This window comes from Sceloporus occidentalis, unplaced genomic scaffold, assembly GCF_023333645.1.
Source record: "Sceloporus occidentalis isolate IW3139 unplaced genomic scaffold, rSceOcc1.0.p SCAF_37, whole genome shotgun sequence".
Taxonomy (NCBI): Eukaryota; Metazoa; Chordata; class Lepidosauria; order Squamata; family Phrynosomatidae; genus Sceloporus; species Sceloporus occidentalis.
The window spans coordinates 1,743,382-1,766,638 of NW_028317017.1; the positions used below are offsets into that span (position 1 = coordinate 1,743,382).

A 23,257-nucleotide genomic window follows, 5' to 3' on the forward strand; every position below is an offset into this window, starting at 1 on the left:
GTGGAAAGCCTTCCCAGAAGAGTGGAAGCTGTTATAGCTGCAAAGGGGGACCAACTACATATTAATGTCTATGTATTTAGAATGCAATGTCATAAAAGTCCCTGTTGGTGTAATGGTCAGGTGTCCCAATACTATAGTGCAGGTTCTATTAGTAAACCATTTACCAAATCAAACACCCCCATGTGGATGTTCTAACCCTTCAAGGGAATCATCGCAGAAAGGGCTTATGTTCTTGCATTTCTCCCCCTCATTAAAATATGGTTTCATCCACTGTTCTATATTTAATTCTGCTTATGTGTTATCGGAATTAACAACTGTCTCTTTGTATTGTATTAGCAATATAACTGTATATGCCTCAGGGGAAAAAAACGTGCTCCGACATTTCAAATAGAGCCGTACGCCAAAATAAAATATTTAATACACCCCAAGGCTAGGAATGGTTTTGTTTAAAGTTTTTTTTAAATGTCTTATTACCATGTTCACATGATGTTTTGTCTTTCTCCTTTACTACAAGGCAGAAAAAGAATACAATTACAACACATTAAATCTTTCTTTATTAAATGGTGCACACTACTAAACGGTTAACAATATGTTAAAAATGCTTTAGTGCATTAACTGAATCTTTATACACACACACCTATATATTTATCAAAGCTACATTAAACAATAAATGTATCATATTTTCCAGGACTTTATCTTCTTATACATGATTAATGACCGTGTCACATAATGCATTGGAAACGATCAGCGTACTAAATACACACAGGAGAGATTTTATGAATCAGTAGGCGTTATATGATACGAAAGACTAGAAAAGGGTGTTATATTAAGTAATGTTATGGAAACTGCGTTGAGATGGCACACATCACATTTTCATTCTTTTTGCTTGAACTATAGTTATAATGCTGCTCTCTTCTTCCATTGCACCAGAACAATTTTACTCGCACGTCCACTTCTTATTCAGTATAATTTTTTAGAGCTGGAGTCACTTTTGCTTCTAAGGAAGAAAGAGTGAAATTTTTCAGATAACCATTTTACTGACGAGATCCTATTTACTTTAAAGGGATTTGATAAACATAAATGGCTTTACGTGAGTGAGTGTGTGTACATAATAATCTACCCTACTACACACCATAGCTAAAGATGGAACTGTAAGAAAGAAGATAAAATAAATATGTGTATAATAAACGATTGTTAACGTTCATCTCCCATGAGGTTGGTCCAATAGGAGAGGAGATTTGGCCCAGTATAACAGGACAACTCTAATTGTACTGACCGGACCAAAGCAACAGTCAATTAAACCCACAAATGTGCTGATTGTATAAGGACATAATTATTAAAGGGATAGTAAATGTCCGTTTTTCTTTCCTTTAACTGAAATTGAACAGCCCCCTACCACCTCATGTTCTCCAGACTCTTTATATGTGCAATACTGTGCAAATCTGTATGTAAACAGCAGATTTAGTGTTCATGAATTCAATTGTTTAATAAAGCATATGATTCTCTTAAGTACCAGTTGCATAAAAAGCTCTAAGTAAGTCACAAAATCCTGGAAAAGAGATATGTATGAGGTAGTACTGAAGTTTTTGACGTACAAGCGCTTTCTACATAGTCATACAGTATATTCTGAATTGTGAAGGTGAACTTTGAATGGAAAATGTGTTTTTAGTTCCCTACATCACCAAGCCATGTTGCTTGTCTTGGGCTCCGGGATGGAAGTGTGTCAGTGGGTTGTGGCATTCTAGTTCTCTTAACATCGGAAACCAATTCTCCCTGACCTCACCATCCTCCAGAGCATGTTCTTCCCATAATCTATCCCAAGCCATGTGCTTGTGACATTTCACACCTGAGTTATTACACTTACTTCTGACACCTAGAATTTTTAGCAGATGCTAAATTAAGCTGATAATATCACAAGTATACACTGACGTTCTTATCCACAACTCAGAGAGGAACTTTCACGTTCTAGATTATTCACCATCCTAATTTATACACCTACAAACAGAATATTAATGTTCTTTTTTAATTAGGAATTGATATAAAAGGCACATTTCTTATTTTTGATGTGTTGCCGCTGTATCATGCTTTTTGTAATTTGTTATAAAAGCTTTACTGATGTACAGTGTGTTAAAACAATGCAGGTAGAGATGAGGAAAGAGTCTAGTATCGGGGTCTACAGAAACAAAAATAGGCAAAATACACACAAACACGCAATGCCAGCGGTTTACTAATGATGTTGCCTGGATGAGAGGATTAAAATAAAGCATAAATAAAATCGATATAAAGGTATGATCATTTTAAACCCCATCTACATGTATATTCAGCAGCCTTAAAGATAAGACAAAGATACTTTCTTAACAAAGTAGAGACTGCGAACGCAAATGGTGCGCTTGCTGAGAAAATGTGTAAATTGGGTGTGAGGGAGGGGGACATTTTCTCTCTCCAGATTGAACCCTTAAATATACACCATCTGTGACCAGAATATATTAATGTCATTTCTGGCAGGCGTTCCTGCTGAACATTCGCTTGCTTGTCATTTGGTACAGATTGTTCAGAAATCCAAAAAAGACACATAGTATCGAAAGTCTCAAACCAGTCTCAGGTTCACTGCGTATCACATTTGATTTTCAGAGGACCACATCTTTCTCTATGTTGGCCCAATAAAACGCACCACCTCTGGCCATGGAGACAGAACTCCATAAAAATGTTTTTGTACAGCCTGGCTCACAGCTGGAGCAGATATGGATTAAAGATCCAAAAGGGCCATGAGCACAGAGCAGGAGGGGTCATATTATTAAACGGACTATGCATAGCCCTATATTGGTTTCTTTGTTCCCATAACAGGAACCTTAGATTGTCAGGGGCCCTAGAGAGCAGCTAAGGAATTACGCTTTCTCTCCAAATCCCTTATGTGCTAGAGGGGCAGGATATAAGAATAAAACAAATGGAGGACCTGTCAAGAACACATGACTTAAATTGCACAAGAACATAGGAAACGTCTTTCTTGTATGACCATTGTTTCGAGTCTTAAAGGAGTATCTGTCATTGTTTATAGCTGTCCGTGTGTGATAGAACTCACCTGAGCATCATGTATACTATACTGCACAGTGTCTGAAGCAGCAGGAAGGTCAGGAATATACTACCTGACAAACAGGAAGGTTGTAGAGGGATTGGGGAACACGGAGGCTTCTGTGCGCTGGCCTGCAATAGAGTGCCATACAATTCTATTAAAAGATCTGAACATCAACGCATGCTGCAATGTGTTTCTGATTAAGTATGATTAGTATAAATCTTTTAGTTAAAAGGATTAACGAACCTTCTTGTAGATGACTTCATAGAAGATCTGGATCATCTGTATGCAATTAACTGAGGCTCATGTCACAACTATTTTCACACATCTTGATAGTATTTAAAATAAACTACATTAATTGAAATGGGTTTAGCAAGGTATGATGCACAGAAATTCTCTGGGTCGTTACAACACTGGGGTTCTTATCAAAAGCTTGACATCATGTACTATGCGGACAACTGCTGGGTGCAGATCATGAATTCTTCCTTCTTCATTTGTATTAAAAAGTCATAACAATTCTCTGTACTCACTGAATTTTTGACCAAGTTCTGCAGACTTCTCTTAATCTTGCTGAAATCCTCATGGACATCGGTAAAGTTTGTTGGACTTGTGGAGTCCTTAACTTTTCCTGGCGAAGAAGACTTTTTCACTTTGGTAGCCACCTTAATAACGTCCTTCCTGTGAACATTTTGTAGAACAAACTGGCTGAACATCTTGCCCATGAAATCGAATGACTTTGAAGTCTATATATCATGTTTCCCTGTTTCGTCGAAGATTCAGCGTAGAAGCTTATCTCAGGGGCAATTATCTCTGGTGGCTAGCAGTTTTTTTAGTTTGCTCATGTCTATTTTAATACATTTTGCATGGATTCTAGCAGGGCCCAGTCATAAACAGGTTTTTAATCCTACCAAGTTAATACAACAATTCATTCAGCCCGTCTGTAAATATACCACTGCCTTACCATAGGCAATGAAATTATAATAGAATAATATTATATATACCGTATTTGCTCGATTATAAGACGACCCTGATTATAAGACGACCCCCCAAAATCTGAATATTAACTTAGGAAAAAAGAAAAAGCCTGAATATAAGACGACCCTAAAGGAAAAAAGTTTTACCAGTAAATGTTAATTCATGTAAACTATTTTTTTTAATAAAAGCTATGATTGAGAAAAAGATTTTTTTTGTTTTTATTTCTTGTATTTTCCAGCCTGTCCCCCAGTTACGCACATCTGCCCCCAGGCTTGCCACACCAATATGGCACTGTGGCCCATGATATGCCTTTTAACCCTCTATATGCCACTGTGCCCCATGGTATGCCTTTTGACCCCCTATATGCCACTCTGCCTCCAGAAATGCCTTATACCCCTATATCCCATTCTGGCATTTAGGGGGTTAAAATGCATATTATGGGGCAGAGTGGCATATAGGGAGGTATAAGGCATTTCAGGAGGCAGAGTGGCATTAAGGGAGTTAAAAGGCATTGTATAGAGCACTCTGCCTCCAGAAATGCCTTATACCCCTATATGCCACTCTGGCATTTAGGGGGTTAAAAGGCATATTATGGGGCAGAGTGGCATATAGGGAGGTATAAGCCATTTCAGGAGGCAGAGTGCTCTATTAAATGCCCCCTTAACGCCACTCCAGAAATGCCCTATGCCCCCATTTAACTAACACACACACACACACTCTCTCCCCCCCCTCCCCTCCCCTCCCCTCTCCTCTCTCCTCTCTCCTCTCTCCCCTCTCAGCCCTCTCTTACCGGTGCTTCCAGCCGGGGCAGCGGGTTGACGTCGCCTTCTGCTGCAGCCGGAAGGAGGTGGAGTTGGCAGCGGGGGTTTGTATGCGTCCGTCGCGTATACTTTCCCCGGCTGTCAGAGATCAGAGATCTCTGACAGTCGGGGAAGGTCTACGCGACGGACGCAGACAACCCCCGCTGCTAGCCACACCTCCTTCCGGCTGCAGCGGACGTTGTCTACGCGGATCGCGTAGACGTCAACCCGCTGCCCCGGCAATACAGCAGGAAGCACCGGTAAGTGTGTATGATGGGGGGGGGGGTGAGACAGGAGGATCCAGGTCCCCTGCAGCGGTGCGGGGGATCTGGCTCTTAGTCTCCTAACCAGACTCTATTTGAGGTCTGATTAGAAGACGACCCCGATTAGAAGACGAGGGGTATTTTTCAGAGCATTTGCTCTGAAAAAAACCTCGTCTTATAATCGAGCAAATACGGTAATAATATAAATTATAAAAATTCCACCAGCCAATTTATTTTACATAATAACACCCTTAAATAATATACTTGAGATAAGTATCCAGGTTACATTAAATTTCGTCAAGCATTCACATATCACAATTCTGTTCTGACATACCAGGATGGAATGTTGACAGCTATGTTTCATTTACTTATTTAATTGCTTAAAAATATCCCTGGTTTCCGTTAAATTAATCTAGTCATCTTAGTTTAGGACATACTAATTCCCAGCATGTATCCGGTAGCCTTTACGTAATTGCATTAGGAAGGCTAGACAAGTGGCGACAACGGCCACAGCAGCAGCTGGGATGGAATCCCTACTTAAAATATTTAAATATGTTAAAAAAAAAAATCATATGAACACATACATGATTGTCATGGTTTATCAGTAAAAATGTGTAAACATTGCTTTTTTCAGTTATCTTATCTTCCTTCAGTGTAAGGGCAACTCCTTTTTTAATTAAAATGTTTATGCTTTACTATTTACTTTCATTGTACCTTGTTATATTGTATTGTAATTATATTGAGGAGAGCCCAAAAAGGTGTATATATATATATATATATATATATATATATATATATATATATATATATATATATTGTAATATAATCTGTGGTTACAAATTCATTGTAAATATTAAAAGATAAATATCTTTTTTTCTTCAAGGTTATCAGTTAAGGTCATTGGAGATGCCACTTGGATGTTTTTTTCCCCTGAGGTCCTGACTTGCAGCGCTGCTAATGAGGAAGTGAGACGGTAAGAGATGTTTCAGACATGGTTGCTCACAGCTAAACAGCACCAGAGTCTTTCGGTTAAACACGCCTAGATAAAAAGATTTGGGAGACTGTACTACCAACGTAATGTGAGTGATGAAGTAGCTGGCCTCACATTATAGAGCAATTATTGGTTCCATTTAGTGCACATAAACCAGACTCCATCAGAAGCTGTAATGCTCAGTAAGGAGGCATTGCATCTTGACTGTGTATTCTCCGACATGTTTTACAATTAACAACTGGATTCCAAACGTAGACAATTCCAGACCTTCTCGGTTAACAATACAAGGACAACTGTCTCTTTTGCTGGGAATTTCCCATTGGAGAATGTGTGTTTTTCTGAAACTGCTGTGTGTCTCTAAATGATACATTCTTTCTGTCAGTTTAGTGGGACACCCGGAGGTTTATTAACTATTCAGATAATATAGAGCATTTAAACTCAGTGAGGTCCTCATAGGCCCAGAATAATGCATAGTTTCATGATTCTTCTCCCAAGTGAAACACCTTCCCAACAGTATTTCACAAAGTTTAAAGTTTGTGAATTAGCCCCCCTTCAATTGGTTACATTATTTTCAAGTAAAAGATAATGACTTGTGACCCAATACAGAGGTTACCCTGGTCTTTCTTACTTAAGCTCCTGTGTCATGGCAAGAAGATCTGGAATCCCATTCATTACAACTTCCAGGATACTGTGAACCTGCAGAACACAACGTGGTAAGTATCGATTGGCTGCTTGTTTATTTAAGTTTTTCTTTATTGTTTTGCTTCAGATATTTACCCTTTTGTGACACAGAGCTAAGGATACAAGGTGCTTGGGGACTTATTTTAACGTTTTAAAGTTTTCAATTTTTTTATTTTTATTATTACTTTTTTATTCTTTTTTTTTACATTTTTTTTTTGGACTGGAGATCCCTATGATGTCTTTAAAGACCTCAGAAATCACTCCTGGAACTGGATGGCACCCCTTATGTCATTGCGACATCACTGGAGTCTTTATTATTTTATTTTTATTTATTTTTTTTAACTATTTTTAAATTTTTAGGTTTCTTTATATTTTTTGAAGAGGGATGAACACTGTTTCTTCCTAATTTCACTTTGATCCCGCTGGTACTCGTCACAGAGTGATCAGTAAGCAGGGCTCCATTGCCCTCCATTTCTGATTGCAGTACCTGTAATCAGCCACATCAGGGTTCTCAGGGAGGTCTGGACAGGCCCTTTAGGAATGATTACTGTGAATGTTTTTTTGGTGGTGTCAGCGCTGTAACGTAGCTGGGGGGGGGGGTTTGGATAAATAACCATAGTCCCTTCCCCAACTACAGGCTAATATACATTAACATTTGTCTACATCACTGCGGCCAGCTCAAGTGTAATGTCATGGGTGCAAATAAACTAGTAACCAAGTTTCAACAAGTCCATGCTAACTGCATCCAGGCTGAGGTTATAAGAATATGAGTGAGGATAGAGCTTAACAGAGTAGGAGCATGTTAAAGTCTCCATGTGCTCAAACACTTAATCCATTGATAATGTCTGGATTAGGTCTACTTGAAGTTTTGTGGATTAAACCATTAAAGAGGACCATTTACTGTTACATGTTACTTGGAAAGCCAAAATGTGTTTAAAGTAGCTCCTTTCTATTAACAGTGATTTGTTTAAACAAATTGCTTCCTTTTCCCAGGTGTTAGATTATTATGTTTTAATAGCATTTATTGGAATTGTATTATGTAATTATTATGTGTGTGCTGATTGGTTTGTGATATGTGTGTATATATATGTGTGTGTGTGCGTATATATTTATATATATATATATATATATATTTATATTAAAGATAATAATAACTAAATAAGAAACATTTATATATAAACAGTTTCAGAAAAATGATTGCATTTTGTAAAATACTTTATCTTCTGCTGGAGAATAAAAACAGGAAACAAAAATGTTAAGCTTTTAATCCTTAAAATCCTAAGCGGTTTAAGACCGCGGTGCACTAAGTAATGAATGAAGTGAAAGAGGGAAGGGGGTAGCATTTTGTGTAAGTTGGAAATAGTAGTCACCTGCGATCCCTACATGCTCACAAATTTAGAAACAGACATATCAACATTTGTTCTTATTAAAAAGGATCTCATAATTAATATTAAAATTTTGGTCGAACTTGCTTTAAGGGTTACTTTTAGACAGATGTGGTCATAACCACAATTTCAAATCAACACAGTCCTACAGGTTACTATGAATATATATTTTTTTAAATTAGTTGCCATTTGTACAGTTATTCATACAAATCAATTAATCGGAACAGTGGTTATATCAGTGGGATTGCCTTTAGCAGTGATGTTTTTCCCTTGGGCACTGCCTATGCCCAACCCAGGGCAGAAACCCCAGATGCCATCCTCAGTTCCAGAATATGATGTCTTAAAGAAGTGCAGAGCCAAGTACGGAGTACAATGCTTACTATGGAGGATGTGTTGGCTTAGCACAGTCTTCCATAGTGTAAATCACATTACAATATATATATATATATATATATATATATATATATATATATATATATATATATAGGGCCAACAGATTCAGTAGTGTTGTTACAAACAGTAGGATACTTAAAATTCATACTCAATGAAAAACTGGTACCAAAGGAGAAGATGGCCCTGCTCTTGTAATTAAGTTGTTGTAGTAAATGGGCTGGTTGGGGGGATCATAGATCACCTTTGTAACCAGCTCTTTGAGCAGTGGCACGCTGAGAGGCCTAATCGACCAACTGATTGACATTTCCAGAGCAACTACTTCCCCCTGGACCATCAACCTAAGGCAAGGCTAGGACCCAGAAGGTCTTAATGTAGCACTGGGACAGATGTTCACACCAGTGTCTGGATTTCCCAAAACTGCTGGTAACTGTACATGGGCAGCACCCCTTTTTTGCTGATTTGTGACCAACAAGGCACTAATGTTATGAATTGTCTCCAACAGCCGCCCCTCACTGCGTAAGCCCTTACTCACATGTTCCTTTACAGTAGTGGTCTCGTTAGCTGCAGATCGGCTTAGGATATCCCTATGCCTTCTCTGCTCTTCCACTGTCATGGTTAATCTCTTATTCAGCACTGTCAGCTCTTCTAGCAGCCGGGCCTGCCCATTCAGTACCATGTCCAATTCTCGCTGACTGTCTGACTCAAACAGGTCCTCATCTGCAAGAAAGGTTAACAGGGATGAAAGCCACATGTTATTTACTAAAACAGTCATTTTCATTCATTCAAATCCATCACCTCAAAGCTTCATTAATATTGAAAGAAAAAGTAGTGAGGAAGCAGAGGGACTGTGCTAATAGAATTACTTTTGTATATACAGTTGATTTAATAATAATAGTTGATATAATAATAGAATATTAGTTATATAGATCCAACAATAGGCAGCGAGTAGAAATGCTAAGAAAAGCAAAAAAAAGAAGAAACCAAAAACTCACAATCGAATTATCTTGGAAAGTAAAAAGCAATTTAAATAATTAACTAAATAGGATTCTACTATAGCAGGACTCTGAGTTTATTAGGTGACCTCAACTTCAACAAGACTTCAACTGGTGCATGTCTGAAGTTCATTGAGATGAGTGAAAGAAGTAGAATGCAGGAGAATACACCTAGGGTTATTACAAGTATTAAGTTTATGCTTATGTTTTCATTAATACAAATATCAATTAGAATCCTATTCAACAATTACAATTAATTAATTACAATTAATTATTAATTCGTTTTGGAAAAAATATAATACTAGGTACGTGACAGAAATAATGTATTTATCCAGTCCACACAAAAGTAGAACAGTGTTCTACAACTGGAGGTACATGGGGATGAAAGGCCAAAAGATTCTGAGGCGGCCCCTCCTGAGAAGGAGGCTGAAGTGGTTCCAGCTAGTCCGTCCCCTGTTGCTGACCGTGAGTTCCACGGTAGCGCTGGAACATGGCCGCCTGGTACCCAGCAGGCGGCTGTGCGGGTCACACAACCTACTGGAATGGGGGCACAGGCTACTGTTTTCAATCTATATGTGGTGTCTGTGGCTATTTGGGGAGTGTTGGGTTGTATCATTTAGTACATAGCCTAACTACCTTCATAGATATATTTGCTTTTTTTTTTATAGATGCATCACATGTCACCCTAGGGCCCTGACCTTGGTTAGGGTGCTCCATCTGAAAGTCTTTCTTATTCTTCTCTAATTCTTTCTGGAACTCTTCAAACTCCTTAAGGAACTTTTCCTTCTCATCTTCAGGGATCTTTGCTGCTGGAGACTGGTGATAAAGAAAGGTGTAAAATGTTCAGCTCTGTCAGCATTAAAAAAGCAAATATATCAACAACATTTTAACAAAAATATTTGAGGAATAATATCATGTAACTGTAACTCAACCAACACTTAGAATTGAACAACTACATCATGTGTAACATAAGTATAACGTAACAAGGAAAACACTAAGGTTTTGTGTCACTTCCGAATAAGAACCACTCAAGACTACAGCTCAAGGGTGAATTAAGAAAAAAATCTAAAAAAGCTGATTTAGAGTGACTTGCCAGCTGCCATTGCAATATAACCCTAATGGAGCTTGATCTCTTCTTTCACTTCAATTAAGTGCATATATTGGTTGAAATATTAAATTTATTGTAAGCCTGTTCAACAAAAATTAATATATAATGTAAACAAATACATCCAGACGCACCTCATCCCAGGTTTTGCTCAGACTGTATGTCATGAACGAAAGCACATCATGATCATCTGCAATAGACACAAGAACAAGGCCTGAGGGCGGCACGCTCCTGGTACAAACCCAGAGGACAGATCTCCCTCTTAGGCGATTAAACACCCTGCTATCCCGCAGCACAATGAGTCGGTTACAAAGGGAGATTATTGACCCCCCAAACCGGCCTATTTATGCTATGGAAGCTGTGCTGGCTCAGAACAGCCTCCATAGACATTAAAAGGCGCCTTGTTTTTTTAATATACAGCGTGCAGGAATGTGATGTCAGTTTCCTTTCCAATAAAACAAATAATTCCTAAAATTCTCAATATCAGATTGATTAAAAAAGTTTTAAAAAAAGACAAAAACTGTTACTGTGATACGATTTCTCTATTTTGTATGCACTGGTGGAGCCTATTCACTATGTAGAGTATTGCCAGGAGAGTTATGGTTTCTATTCCCTAAATTCACTATCCATTATAAAGGATCAACACTGGCATGTTTCTCCAGCATAAAAGGCTGAGCTGTCCTTGTTTGATGCATAACTCTGTGGGTAAGAAGACTTTGAAGAAATCCATCTGATTGAACTAAATCGATTTAACTACTGATTTAAGAACATAAGTTCATATGCTAATAATTGTTGTAATTTGCTCTAAGAGTCAGTAAAACGTTACCAGCAAGGACTCCAGTAGAAGCTGAAATACCAAAGTATCCAGTAGATGGGATCACCATGTTTGATACCTGGGCACATAACTCATACGCATCACCTCTTGGAGATAGGCCAGTTTGCACAGAAACCTGATAGGAAAAAATAATTGATCTTATACTATGGACGGGTATTGGAGAAACATTGCATATTAAAAAGTTAGTCTGTTTCCTATGGTCAACTTACATTCTAGAAGAAAGATATCTACAAAGTAACCATTCATAGACTAAAAAGATCTAGTTTCTTCTTTTGGAGTTTAAATAAAAGCCTTCAACCTTAAGGAATTAAATCAAGACTCAAAGTCAGAGACCAAAGAGAAGTATACCCAGTTCAGAGCATAAGTGGTAGTACTATAGGAAGACCTATTAGAAACTCATATATTTCATTCATAGAAGGCTAGGACTTTCCGAGAGCCACATACAAGAAACAAGTGATGGACAGGAAAAAACTAGACAGTCATTCAAGCGGATAAGGTCACTCACCCTTAATGTCCTCTTATAGTATGATATTTTTGCTTTAAATGGGCGAATTGTGTTCCTAAAACTGAGCACACAGGAGCCCAGGGCCTGATTCATGCCATCTCTGTTGAACAAAAATACCCATAAGACCTCCAAAAGAAGTTATATAGCCAGTATTCATTTAGTGTTTTTCAACATGTCCTGTGGTAAAACATTTAAATGTGCACTATATGGACAAAAGTATTGGGACACGTGACCATTACACCAACAGGGACTTTTATGACTTTGCATTCTAAATACAGAGCCATTAATATGTAGTTGGTTCCCCCTTTGCAGCTTCTGTTCTTCTGGGAAGGCTTTCCACAGGATTTTGGAGAGCTTCTGTGGGAATTTATTGCACATTCACCAAGTAGAGCATTTGTGAGGTCAGGCATTGATGGATGAGAAAGCCTGGCTCTCAATCTCTGTTTCAGTTCATTTGAAAGTAGCTGAGGTTAGGGCTCTATGTAGGCCGGTCAAGTTCTTCCACACCAAACCCATCCCAACCATGTCTTTATGGACCTTGCTTTGTGCACTGGGCCACAGTCATGCTGGAATAGAAAAGGGCCTTCCCAAAACTGTTCCCACAAAATTAGAAGTGTAGTATTGTCCAACATTTCTTGGTATGCAGAAACATTAAGCTTTCCCTTCACGGAAAACAGTAAGGGGCCTAACCCTACTAATGAAAAGCAGCCCCATTCCATTACTTTACAGTAGGCACAATGCAGTCAGCCAGGTAAAGTTCTTCTGGCATCCGCCAAACCCAGACTTGCCCATCAGACTGCTAAACAGAGAAGCGTGATTTATCACTCCAGAGAACACGTTCTCACTGCTGCAGACTCCAGTGATGGCATGTTTTGCACCGTTTGATCCGGCACTTGGCATTGTTCTTGGTGATGTGAGGCTTGCATGCAGCTGTTCGGCCATGAAAACCCATTACATAAAGCAACAGCCACACAGTTTTTGTGTTGATCTTAATGCCAGTGGAAGTTTGAACTCTTCAGATATGGAATCAGCAGAGCATTGGGGACTTTTATGCACCTAAGCACTCAGTGACCGCGCTCTGTGAGTCTTCCACTTTGTGGCTGAGTTGCAGCTGTTCCTAAACGCTTACACTTTCTAGTGGCCGCGGATTATCTAGCAGGGAAGAAATTTCACAAACGGACTTATTGCAAAGGTTTTATCCTATCACGGTACCATGCTTGAATTCACTGAGCTCTTCAGAACGACCCATTTTTTGGCTAGGTCCTTGATTTTATACACCTGTAGCAACGGGTCTGATTGAATTCAATAATTAAGAAATGTGTCACAATACTTTTGTTCATATAGTGTATGACAAATTTCACAGAAACAATGATTTGGAGAGCCCCGGTAGCTCCAAATAGCAATATAAAGATATGAAACAATACAAGCCTACAATAAACTTTGAAAATAGGTTCATTATGGGATTTGTGCTCAAAACAGTTTATTGTAAGTACTGGCTTTAGATAGTTGAAACAAACAAAAAAGGTCAGTCATAGAGGGTCCCCCCATACAGGGTCTCCCTAATGAATCCACAACTTGGATCCACAAACTCAAGGATTAACACAACAATAAATCTGGTGGAGTACGCAAAGGCAGTCACAACTCGGGTGTTGTCTCTGCATTTACTCTGAAGGTATTCTTCATACAAAATGTTATATAGATTTCCTAATATTAAAAGTGATGGCAGGCCGTATTCCTGACAAATGTAGATTTTTAAAAAATCCTAGCATAGGCATTCTAATTTTTCCGCATTTTTATTTGCTAATATTACAGGAGATGATGAAGATTGTCCCCTTCTATATTTTTAAATTTTCCAGCCAAGGGAGTCTCAAATCTACTGAGTGCATTCCATATGATCAAGCTTCCCCAGGGAGAAGTTTGTTTGGAATTAAGCAGATGACAGTCAGTAGAATCTGCAAATAAATATGTATCTGCTTGTAGCAGTTTTCACATTTCAGATGAAACCCCACCAAGCTACTAGAGGATTAGGGTTAAGAAGACAGATTCTATCTATGCCTTCATAGCAGGAGATAGGGGGAGCGGTAGAGTGAGTTCTGCACATATGTGCGTGGGGATATTGTGAGTAGGAGTGTTAGGGAGAAAGGAGGGTGAAGCCATATGGCATGTGCTTCTCTCTAGGGACATAATAGGAAGCATAAAAGCAGAGATATATAAATTGAATGACAGATAGGAACCAATTGGCGCATCTTGTCTGCATAGCCTATCTAAAAAGCACAGCAGTTGTTGTTGATCTTAGTTCCTGCTCATGAGAGCAGTGCATCTATTCAAGGAACATTTAATTTGTCTGCTATATTATAGTCCCAGTGGTGCAAACACAGTAATGCCGTGACTGAGTATTACATTTCAAAAGAAAAGTGGCATTGCTCCAAGTGGTCCAGCGTCAAGGAGTAGGGAGATCTGTACACCCTTCTTGCAATTTTATCTTTAATTCAACCGGAGTACATTTCAGAAATCTCAGAAGACCTACAATCAATTGTTGATTTGCATAAAGCTGGAAAGGGTTACAAAGTAATCTCAAGTTCACATATCAACCAGTCCACAGTTAAATTGTGAGAGAGAGCATTTAGTACTGTGGCTATTCTCCCTAAAGTGGGGCGCCGTATCTCTGTTCATAAGTCTACCATATGCAAAACATTGAACAGAAAAACATTGCCGCGCACCTGAAGTTTGCCAAATTGCACCTTGACACTACGCATCCCTACTGGGAAAATGTTTTATGGACTGATGAAAGTAAGGTTGAATTGTTCAGGAATAACACATAGTACTATGTATGTAGTACTGACATGAAAACATCCCAATAGTGAAGTACAGTGGAGGGAACAACATGATTTGGGGCTGCTTTGCTGCCTCTGGTCCAGGACATCATTGAGGGGACAATTAATTCCCAAGTTTATCAATGTATCATACAGGATAATGTCAGGATGGCTGTTTCCCAGCTGAAGCTAAGTAGCACATCCATTAGAGGTGTTGTGGAATGACCTCAAGAGAGCCTTTCACACCAGACATTCTAAGAGTATGGCTGATCTTAAGCAGTTCTGTAAGGAAATAAGGTCTAAAATCCCTTCTGAGCATTGTCCATTTGTTTGAGGTAATTGCAGCCAAAAGAGGCTTACTTTTGTCCATTTGTTTGAGGTAATTGCAGCCAAAAGAAGCTTACTTTTTCTGTCAGCATTGTGAATGTTTAATGGGTATGTTCAGTAAAAACATGCAGGATTATCATTGTGTGTGTGTTATTAGTTAAAGTATATTGTGTTTGTCTATACTTGTGACTTACATGTAGACCAGATCACATGTTATGATCCTGCATATAAGATCATGTAATAATGTCACATGACCAAGGGCAGGGGGATGCATGATGGCAATCATGAGAGGAGGGGATTGCAGGTAATGTTGAGATTGAGCACAGTTCCCTTCAAGTAAGTTTTACATTAAATGTTTTCATATCAATATTCATCCATCCTGAAGTGGTTATTCCACATTGTGGTGTATGCGTAAAATGATTGCACTATATAAATTAATAAATTATATAAATATATGGCCATGGCCACCCATGGGTGTACCAAAAGAACCCCAGGCTCATCCCTTTTGCTCCACAATGGACCTCAACCCCATGCTCATGCTCATGCACCTATACAATCAGAGAGCCAAAACTAGTGAAATTGCATATTTGAGGGTTTGGATTATGATTCCCAGAAATAAGTAATACATACTGTGAATGGTCATAATTCAGTTTTCCATTGTTCCCCACAATCAGTATTGTTGGATTATTCCCCTGCAAGAAAGGAAATGTTTGTTATGATAACTACTAGTGGATGTGTGCCGTTCATCAAACTAATGTGCCCAATTTATTTTCTCAAACACGTGCATGCAGAGAGGGGGTGCAGAAGATGTGGTTTTCCTAGCATCCTAAAATCACTAAGACGGTACAGACAGTGATACACAACATTAACAACACAACCGTTATCTATAACATCTGCGTTCCCTGAAACTCCCAACTTATAGACCTCTTAGTAGAAAACTACTTTCATTTTCAATAGCCTTGGAAGCACCAGTAAACCCAGTAGAACACCGCATCACATGTGCAAATCCTGATGAAAGTTGGATTACGTATAATGATGAATATGCATGAAGGGCACTTATGGTCTATTGGTTGCTATGGTGATAAAAAAGGCCCTTTCAACTTTCCAAAGAGTCCCTTTTTAGAAACAATACGTGTACCTCATTGTTCTGAGTTGCTTGAGTAGCCATACTGTTAAAGCTCCACTGTAATGTAGATCCAAAGTCTTTTGCTCATCGAGCTTCAAATGCATCTCACGAGGGATTGATGACATCATATTGTATTATTAGGCAGTTTGGTAAGGACTTAAATATTGATCTTATATTTGTGTATGACGTTTATCTCAATTTGTTAGAGAACTCAAAGTAAATCGAACACTTATGTACAAGCAGATTACAAAACGTTAGGAAAAAGTACTGGTAGGACGGAAAGCAACGTATTTGGTACCAATCTTACCATAACATCATTATCAAAGGTGTCAAATATAATTGCCACGCCGTCCCATTTATCCGCAGAGCCATATACTGTCCCTGTGCGTCCAGGCTCTTTCGTGTACCAAACGGCCTAGCGAAGACACACAATTATTACATGCATGCACAGTTGCCAATGGGGCGGAAATGACTCTCTCTCTCTCTAAAGTTTCACATGCTGACTACGTCTTGGTGAGTTAGAAGCCTTGGTCTAATGGTTTCCTTAGCTTATGAGGGAATTCTGTATGTAAATTATGGGCCAAACTTTTGGCAAAAAAGAAAATCAGGGACCACCCATTCCAATTATTTTCCCAAAATTACCAATTTCCTTGTTCAGTGTATCTGGCTGTCATTATCCACTTGCAAAGATTAGCAATGTAGATTTTTAAATCTTTATTAAGAGGGTAGGTGTTAGAGTAAATACATGTTTAACTCCTTAGGCCAAATAATGTTCTGACTGACCCAATAAGATGTGCTAGAGCTAGAAGCCATTGCTAAGGCAAGTACTTGCTCACTAATCTGAAGATCTAATTGAACTAAAATGTTTGGAAAATTGTGCCCACTGTTTCATAAGTGTGACACACAAAAGTAATAGAATGAGCCCATATAAACTTGCCTCCGCCTTTAGAAATGTTATGCTCTTTAACAGACTGACCCAGGATCCCACTTCTCACCAGTCCATCAGAGCCCATTCGCCCATGTCCCATGATCCTCAGGGACACATCGACTTCCCAGTGAGGGAATGAAGCATTACGTGTAGTCCACATTGATCCTGCATGGTTTTTCATTGAGGGGACTAGGCGAACTTCATCTGGCCCAGGTAGGGCATCTTTGGAAATAAAGGTTGCGCAAATTTATGTGCAGAAGAAAACCATAACTTATGTACAAAGGTATCTTTTTTTATTTAGCGAAATTTTAGAAGGGGACACTGAGGTTTGTCATGTCTGTTTCTTAGCCCATTATTACATGTTCATGAATAAATGATTCCACACATTCTGATATGAATATTAATATACCCTGAAACCAGCATTTCTGGTGGACAAGACACTACGTTTATTATGTAAGCTTTATTATGCACTATTAAGGTACACCGTCCCCATGCAGGAAGGTCTAAGATGGCTTCCTATAAATGCACATTTAAAATAGATGACATTCCAAAAAATTCTAATTTATGCATTTAGCATGGTAATGTTGACTTTTGTTAATGGGGAAACTACGGGAGCGTATGTTTTTTTTTAATTAGGGTACATTTACATGACATTTTAGGTATGATCCACAGCAGACTCAGTAGAGCTGTTACAAAAAATGAAGAATACAAATTGTAAGAAGAGCCCCGACAGCATATGTAACTTTACATCTGTTTCTATACGGGCCCAAGAAAGGGTATCAACTTCAAATAAAGTCTCCATGCTCTCTTAAAAATAAAGCGACATCTTTTTCCCCATTAGACTCTGTAGAATACCATTGGACATTTTAGTTCACTTTGTCCATAACTCTTTAAAAGTTTATTTAAATAAGCAGTACAGAGAAAATTCCATTTCTAGAATTTGAATCATGAAAATGCTGATTCCTCATCACTACCAGATATTAGTTGAACTGTTTACCTGGAACACATGGCAAAATAACAGATATTCCTTATCGGAAAACCAACAGGAGGTGTTACAAACATGGACAGTTTTCATCCGACACCCCCCACAACACATGGCCAGCAGATCCTATCATCTTTTACCAAATATATATTTCATTTGGAACTCAGTTATTAGTTGGCCTCCTGCTAAATTCCAGATTCTCAGAAATGTGTCCAGCGTGTTTGAACCTCTCTCTCTCTCTCTCTACAGATTTGAAATTCAGCTGCACAGAAATTGTGGGATGCTTGGCAGATGGAAATGTGTCCTTATCTATTAACCACTTCTAAGTCTGCAAACTTCCCCTTCTGTAATTATTACTAACACAGACTCCTCTTTAGTGTTACAATGTAATACAAATGCTGTGATGAGCAATGGGATGCATCTCCCTACAAATTACCCCAAATAAACAGTGTTGCTAAGTACATTAAAAAACACTTTGAGTTGAACACATGCTCTAATATTAACAACCTTTAAATACCATCCAAGTGTAAGTAACAAAAACAAAAAACTCAGAAATCATGGGTTCTGAAAATAACTGGGTTTCATTTGGGTAATACATTGTGAGTGTGGGGATGTACTGCAAGATAATACCATTAGATGTGAACTATAACATCACATCCATTCACCATCATTGTTCAAGTGAATTATATGTATTTCCAGAGCCTATGATGCAAAATTTGTATTTAATTACATAAATACCATTGATATTTTTTATATCACTGGGTGGTTATTAAACCATAATTTATTGGCACAAATGCAAAAACGTTCATCAGTTATTGCCTTATTTAATATGCCCAACAGCTGCCAGGCGAAGCAGGTGCTCAGGTAAAAGCCCACTTAAAGGGGTACAGCCATGTCCCGTGTCTGTTCTAAAAAGGGGTCCCAAAAAATTAAAGGTTTAAACAGGGTTCTAATAAAGAGTTGAGACAGATATTCTCTCTTTGGATAGTTAACAAATATAACACAACCTTTTTAGCAATGGACACGCATACAGTGTTTGCTTAACACCCAACTTAAAATTTAAACAACATATTAAACATAAATGCAAAGCAGGGCACACAATATGTGTATATATATATATATATATATATATATATATATATATTCAATTAGTGAAAATGACATGGGGTGTTACCTCCATACATGTCCCAGAAGGGCACCGATCCATCAGGCATGGTGACGTGAGGTCCCTTGAAACTGTACTTGTACTCAAACCTGCGGTGAGCGGGCTCATCCTGGGCATAGATTAAATAGGGAAGAAGCCCAAGAAACAAGACACAGCTGGGGAAAGACATCTATGAGTTGGTGGTGAGACTTGCTCGTGAGCTGAAAACAGGTTAAAACAAGGGAACCTAAAGATACCACGGGGAGGAGATAAAAAAGGAGCACACCAGGCACCTGCTGATTGGATGGAACACAAAGGGCAACTATAGAACAGCTGGATATTCCCAAGAACTTGCAGATAGTTACATACATAATTCAACATGGAGAACAGAGGGCAACTTTTCACAACTCAGTTTCTGCAAAGATTATGTTAAAAGTGAAAATGCAAGGATTGCAACACATTTAGTGATACCAAATACATTGCCGCTAATTGTTCTGCTTGGGTGTATAAGCATTAAGAGGAGTAACACAACTTTGGTAGACCACACATACTGACAAAGCAGGACTGAAACAGGTAAAAAAAAAAAAAATCACCTGTCCTGTAGCATTACTCGCTACAGAGTTCCAAACTGCCTCTGGAAGCAACATCATCGCAAGCACTTTGTGTCAGGAGCTTCATGAAATGGGTTTCCACAGCCGAGCAGCCGCACACAAGCTGAAGATCACTATGCACAATGTCAAGTGTCGGCTGGAGTAGTGTACAGCACACCGCCACTGGACTCTGAAGCAGCGGAACCGTGTTTTCTGGAGAGATCAATCACGCTTCACTATCTGGAGGTCTGGGTTTGACAGATGAAAAGAGAATGCTACCTACTGAAATGTGTAGTGTCTACTGTAAATTTTGGTAGAGGTGGGATAATGGTTTGGGCTGTTTTTCAGGGTTTGAGTAAGGCCTCTGAGTTTCAGTGAAAAATAATATGAATGTTACAGCTCAGAATTGCATTGTTTGTGGCTTCAGTTTGAAAGGTCCAATCCTGCATGACTGCTCCCCTGCACACAAAGCAAGGTTCTTAAAGAAGACTTGGTTTAATAAGTTTGATGCAGAGGAACTCAAGAGGCCTGCACCAAGCCCTGGCATTTACCCCATTGAACACCTTTGGGATGAACTGGAATGCCCTTTGGGAGCCAAGTGTTTTCATCCAACCTCACAAATGCTCTTGTGGCTGTATGGGCACAAATACCCCCAGACACATTCCAAAATCTTGTTAACAGCCTTCCCAGAAGAGGGGGTGGCGGGTGTGCCACCTCCATATTAATGCACATGGTTTTGGAATAGACTGTCCAACAAATTTAGGTAGGTGTGATGGCCAGGTGTCCACCAGGTGCTTTCGGTCATAGTGTATTTCAAATTTCCATACATAGCATAACAGTAACTTGTGATTACCACATTATTAATGTTTGAACATGTATACAGTAGACCTTAACCATGTTTTCTAAACAGATGCTGTACAGTTTTAAGACACTTTTTTTTTTTTTTGGCCTTATAAGCAGCATTAAAAAGTGCAATTTAAACACCCCTGGGACAGAACTTGATAGAGCGGTTACTTCCATAGTCAAAATGCACATTCTTTTACATGAGGAAAGTCACTGTGCTGAGACCTATGTATACTTCTTTTTGCGGAGAAATCATGTTACTGCTAATGTTATTTGGGTATTCGCTTTTGCACCAGGTGTGTTTGTTAAATGCATTTACCAGGAACCAGGCTAAAGTAAGTAACTTTTTTTAAATCAGAAAGCACAAATCTAATATCCTAATATGAATATGCTAAATATATTCCTTTCTTGCTCCATAGCAACCGCACAGACACTACCCCTCAGTTGAGTACCAACTGGCTAAACTGGACTTTGGGGAACATAAAATTATATGAATTGCAAGAGAATAGCAAGATAATTTGGAAGATAACAAGACAACAAACATCGGTAAATGAGCCTGAAATTAAGGGTCCATTGCTGTTAGACCTCAGTGTTTGTACAAAATAAAATACCTCCTTTGGATGTGAAGGGATTTTTATTTCCTGAAATGATAAAATTAACCAAAATCAGGCACTGGAAACCTTCTATGATCTGTTATATTGGTTTTATTTAATGTGGTGTATTTTTTATAATTTCTGCTCTCTGGATTTGGCATCGTGTCTCCCCACCAACGAAATACCACCATGGTATTTCATACAAATGTATGATGAACCCTCAATTCAGATTCCATTGTGCGGCTTTGGCCAGTGTCCTGGATTCTACCTGCAGACTGTGCATGTATTGCCATACTGAATGTTTATGACTATGTAATTCCTCCTTAAAGCTATCATCATACACCTTCGGTCCTATTTAAACCATGTTAAGTGGCCACATTATAGCAACATTGCACAGCAATACAGGAATGGTATAGGTACATTTTAAGCACTTAAGTAGAAAACATGTCGTATTATGTGTGAGAATTAGGACTAATGATAACCTGGAATAACTAAGGCTTTTCCAGAATTTACTTTACATGATACACAGCAGGTCTGACCAAGTCTTCGGTGAAACCACAGTTTATATTTCTCATTTGGAACGACTAGTGGACTAGTGGAGATAGTCATCCAAGTCGGCGGATTAGTTGCCATTGCACAGTATTATACAACATAATGTGTGTTGTCAAATGAAATAGCTGTGATAGACTCCAGACTTTGTGTCCAAGTGTTAAGAGATTAACATTTAATCACGGTATTGTCTAAGGAAATTGATAAATTAAATATCAATCCTCAGTTTTGACCCAATGTCTTTGATGCAAATGGAAAGTCATGGTATTCAGCAAAGTAGTAAGTTTTCACATATTATTTACGAAGTACCAAGGGCCACAGAACAGTGTGTAATATCAAATTGTTATTGTTTGTCCATTATTGCAATGTAAATCTTGTATGTCATCTTCCTTGGGCTGAAGACAAAAATGTGAAGGTATATTTTAAAATACTTGACACAAAAAAAAACGGGCACTGGCTGCAATAATGATCTAAAGCCCACTGCTGAAGCTTATTTTACTCTAATGTTACAGAATCAACCCCAAAATGTAGGTGTAGGAAAAGGGCAAATAAAGAGTGTGACGTCAACTATACCAGCTACCAAAAATGGTCCACACAATGGAAAAGGGTCACCCAAATGGAATGGTTTATTACACTTTAAATCCCACCAAATGCAGCATATACATGTGTTTAAAGCACTGGACAGGAATGAAGAAAAGAAAGGCCTTTGGAAATGAAGACACAAGACGGCATGCACACAATTGCCACACGATTAAAGCCAAGCGTTCCCTCCTTTTCCGAGTGATTGTATCTCCTTGCCCTACCCAACTCTTCTGTCTTTGTATATAATAAAAATAAGATTCGTACTTCAGTAAAAGGCCTTTGCAACGGAAAAGGCAAACAGATTATCTTTGTGACTTACAACAAAATATAAAAAAAATATATATGACAAAACCCTTCCTACACCACCCCCCCACTCAAAAAAAAAAAAAGTGAATAAACTGAAAAACGTTGTAACCAAAACACAAGCGCACAAATGAGATGGAAGTTTGAAGGCTCTTGATTCAAGAGGGCACCTTGCCTACAGGATGCACTCTTTCCCCACCATGCCTGAATAATACTGAACGGCATACAGAGTACACAAAAAACCCCTGACCCTGAACTGCCATTCCTCTTCCACATTTAAAAAAGGGATATCTTTTCGAGTTAAACAACGAACTTTGGAGGTATGTTCTAATGTGGCTCAGGTGTGTTCCCTCCAAGGATTCGGTTTCAACAAAGTAATAGTCAATTTCAAACAAAGAACTGTTAATAATTCCACACTGAGATGTTCTGGAAAATGTGGCCTAAAATACAAGAGAAGTGCAATACGAGTTGTAAGAGGACTA

General features: G+C 38.6%; 1 protein-coding gene across 1 annotated transcript; it reads right to left on the bottom strand.

The window, feature by feature from the left end:
• Window positions 1-3,516: 3,516 nt before the first annotated feature.
• On the bottom strand, window positions 3,517-19,505 carry LOC149297694 (protein ERGIC-53-like). The gene is made up of 11 exons (XM_089488169.1): window positions 19,346-19,505; window positions 17,257-17,411; window positions 16,569-16,676; window positions 15,766-15,827; window positions 11,996-12,095; window positions 11,482-11,605; window positions 10,790-10,845; window positions 10,249-10,366; window positions 9,091-9,275; window positions 6,728-6,795; window positions 3,517-3,748 (listed from the first exon to the last, which is right to left on the bottom strand). The coding sequence occupies exons 1-11, from the start codon at window positions 19,503-19,505 to the stop codon at window positions 3,517-3,519; spliced, it is 1,368 nt and encodes a 455-aa protein (XP_089344295.1).
• Window positions 19,506-23,257: the final 3,752 nt, after the last annotated feature.

What these genes read in the sequence shown, in the direction of transcription:
- LOC149297694 (XM_089488169.1), bottom strand. Translation starts at nt 19,505, where the DNA reads ATGTCTTTCCCCAGCTGTGTCTTGTTTCTTGGGCTTCTTCCCTATTTA. An exon ending in CCTTTGATAATGATGTTATG is followed by an intron (nt 15,828 to 16,568) that starts GTAAGATTGGTA and finishes CCTTTCTTGCAG; the next exon opens with GGGAATAATCCAACAATACT. An exon ending in TTCTACTGGAGTCCTTGCTG is followed by an intron (nt 10,846 to 11,481) that starts GTAACGTTTTAC and finishes TGTCTATTGCAG; the next exon opens with ATGATCATGATGTGCTTTCG.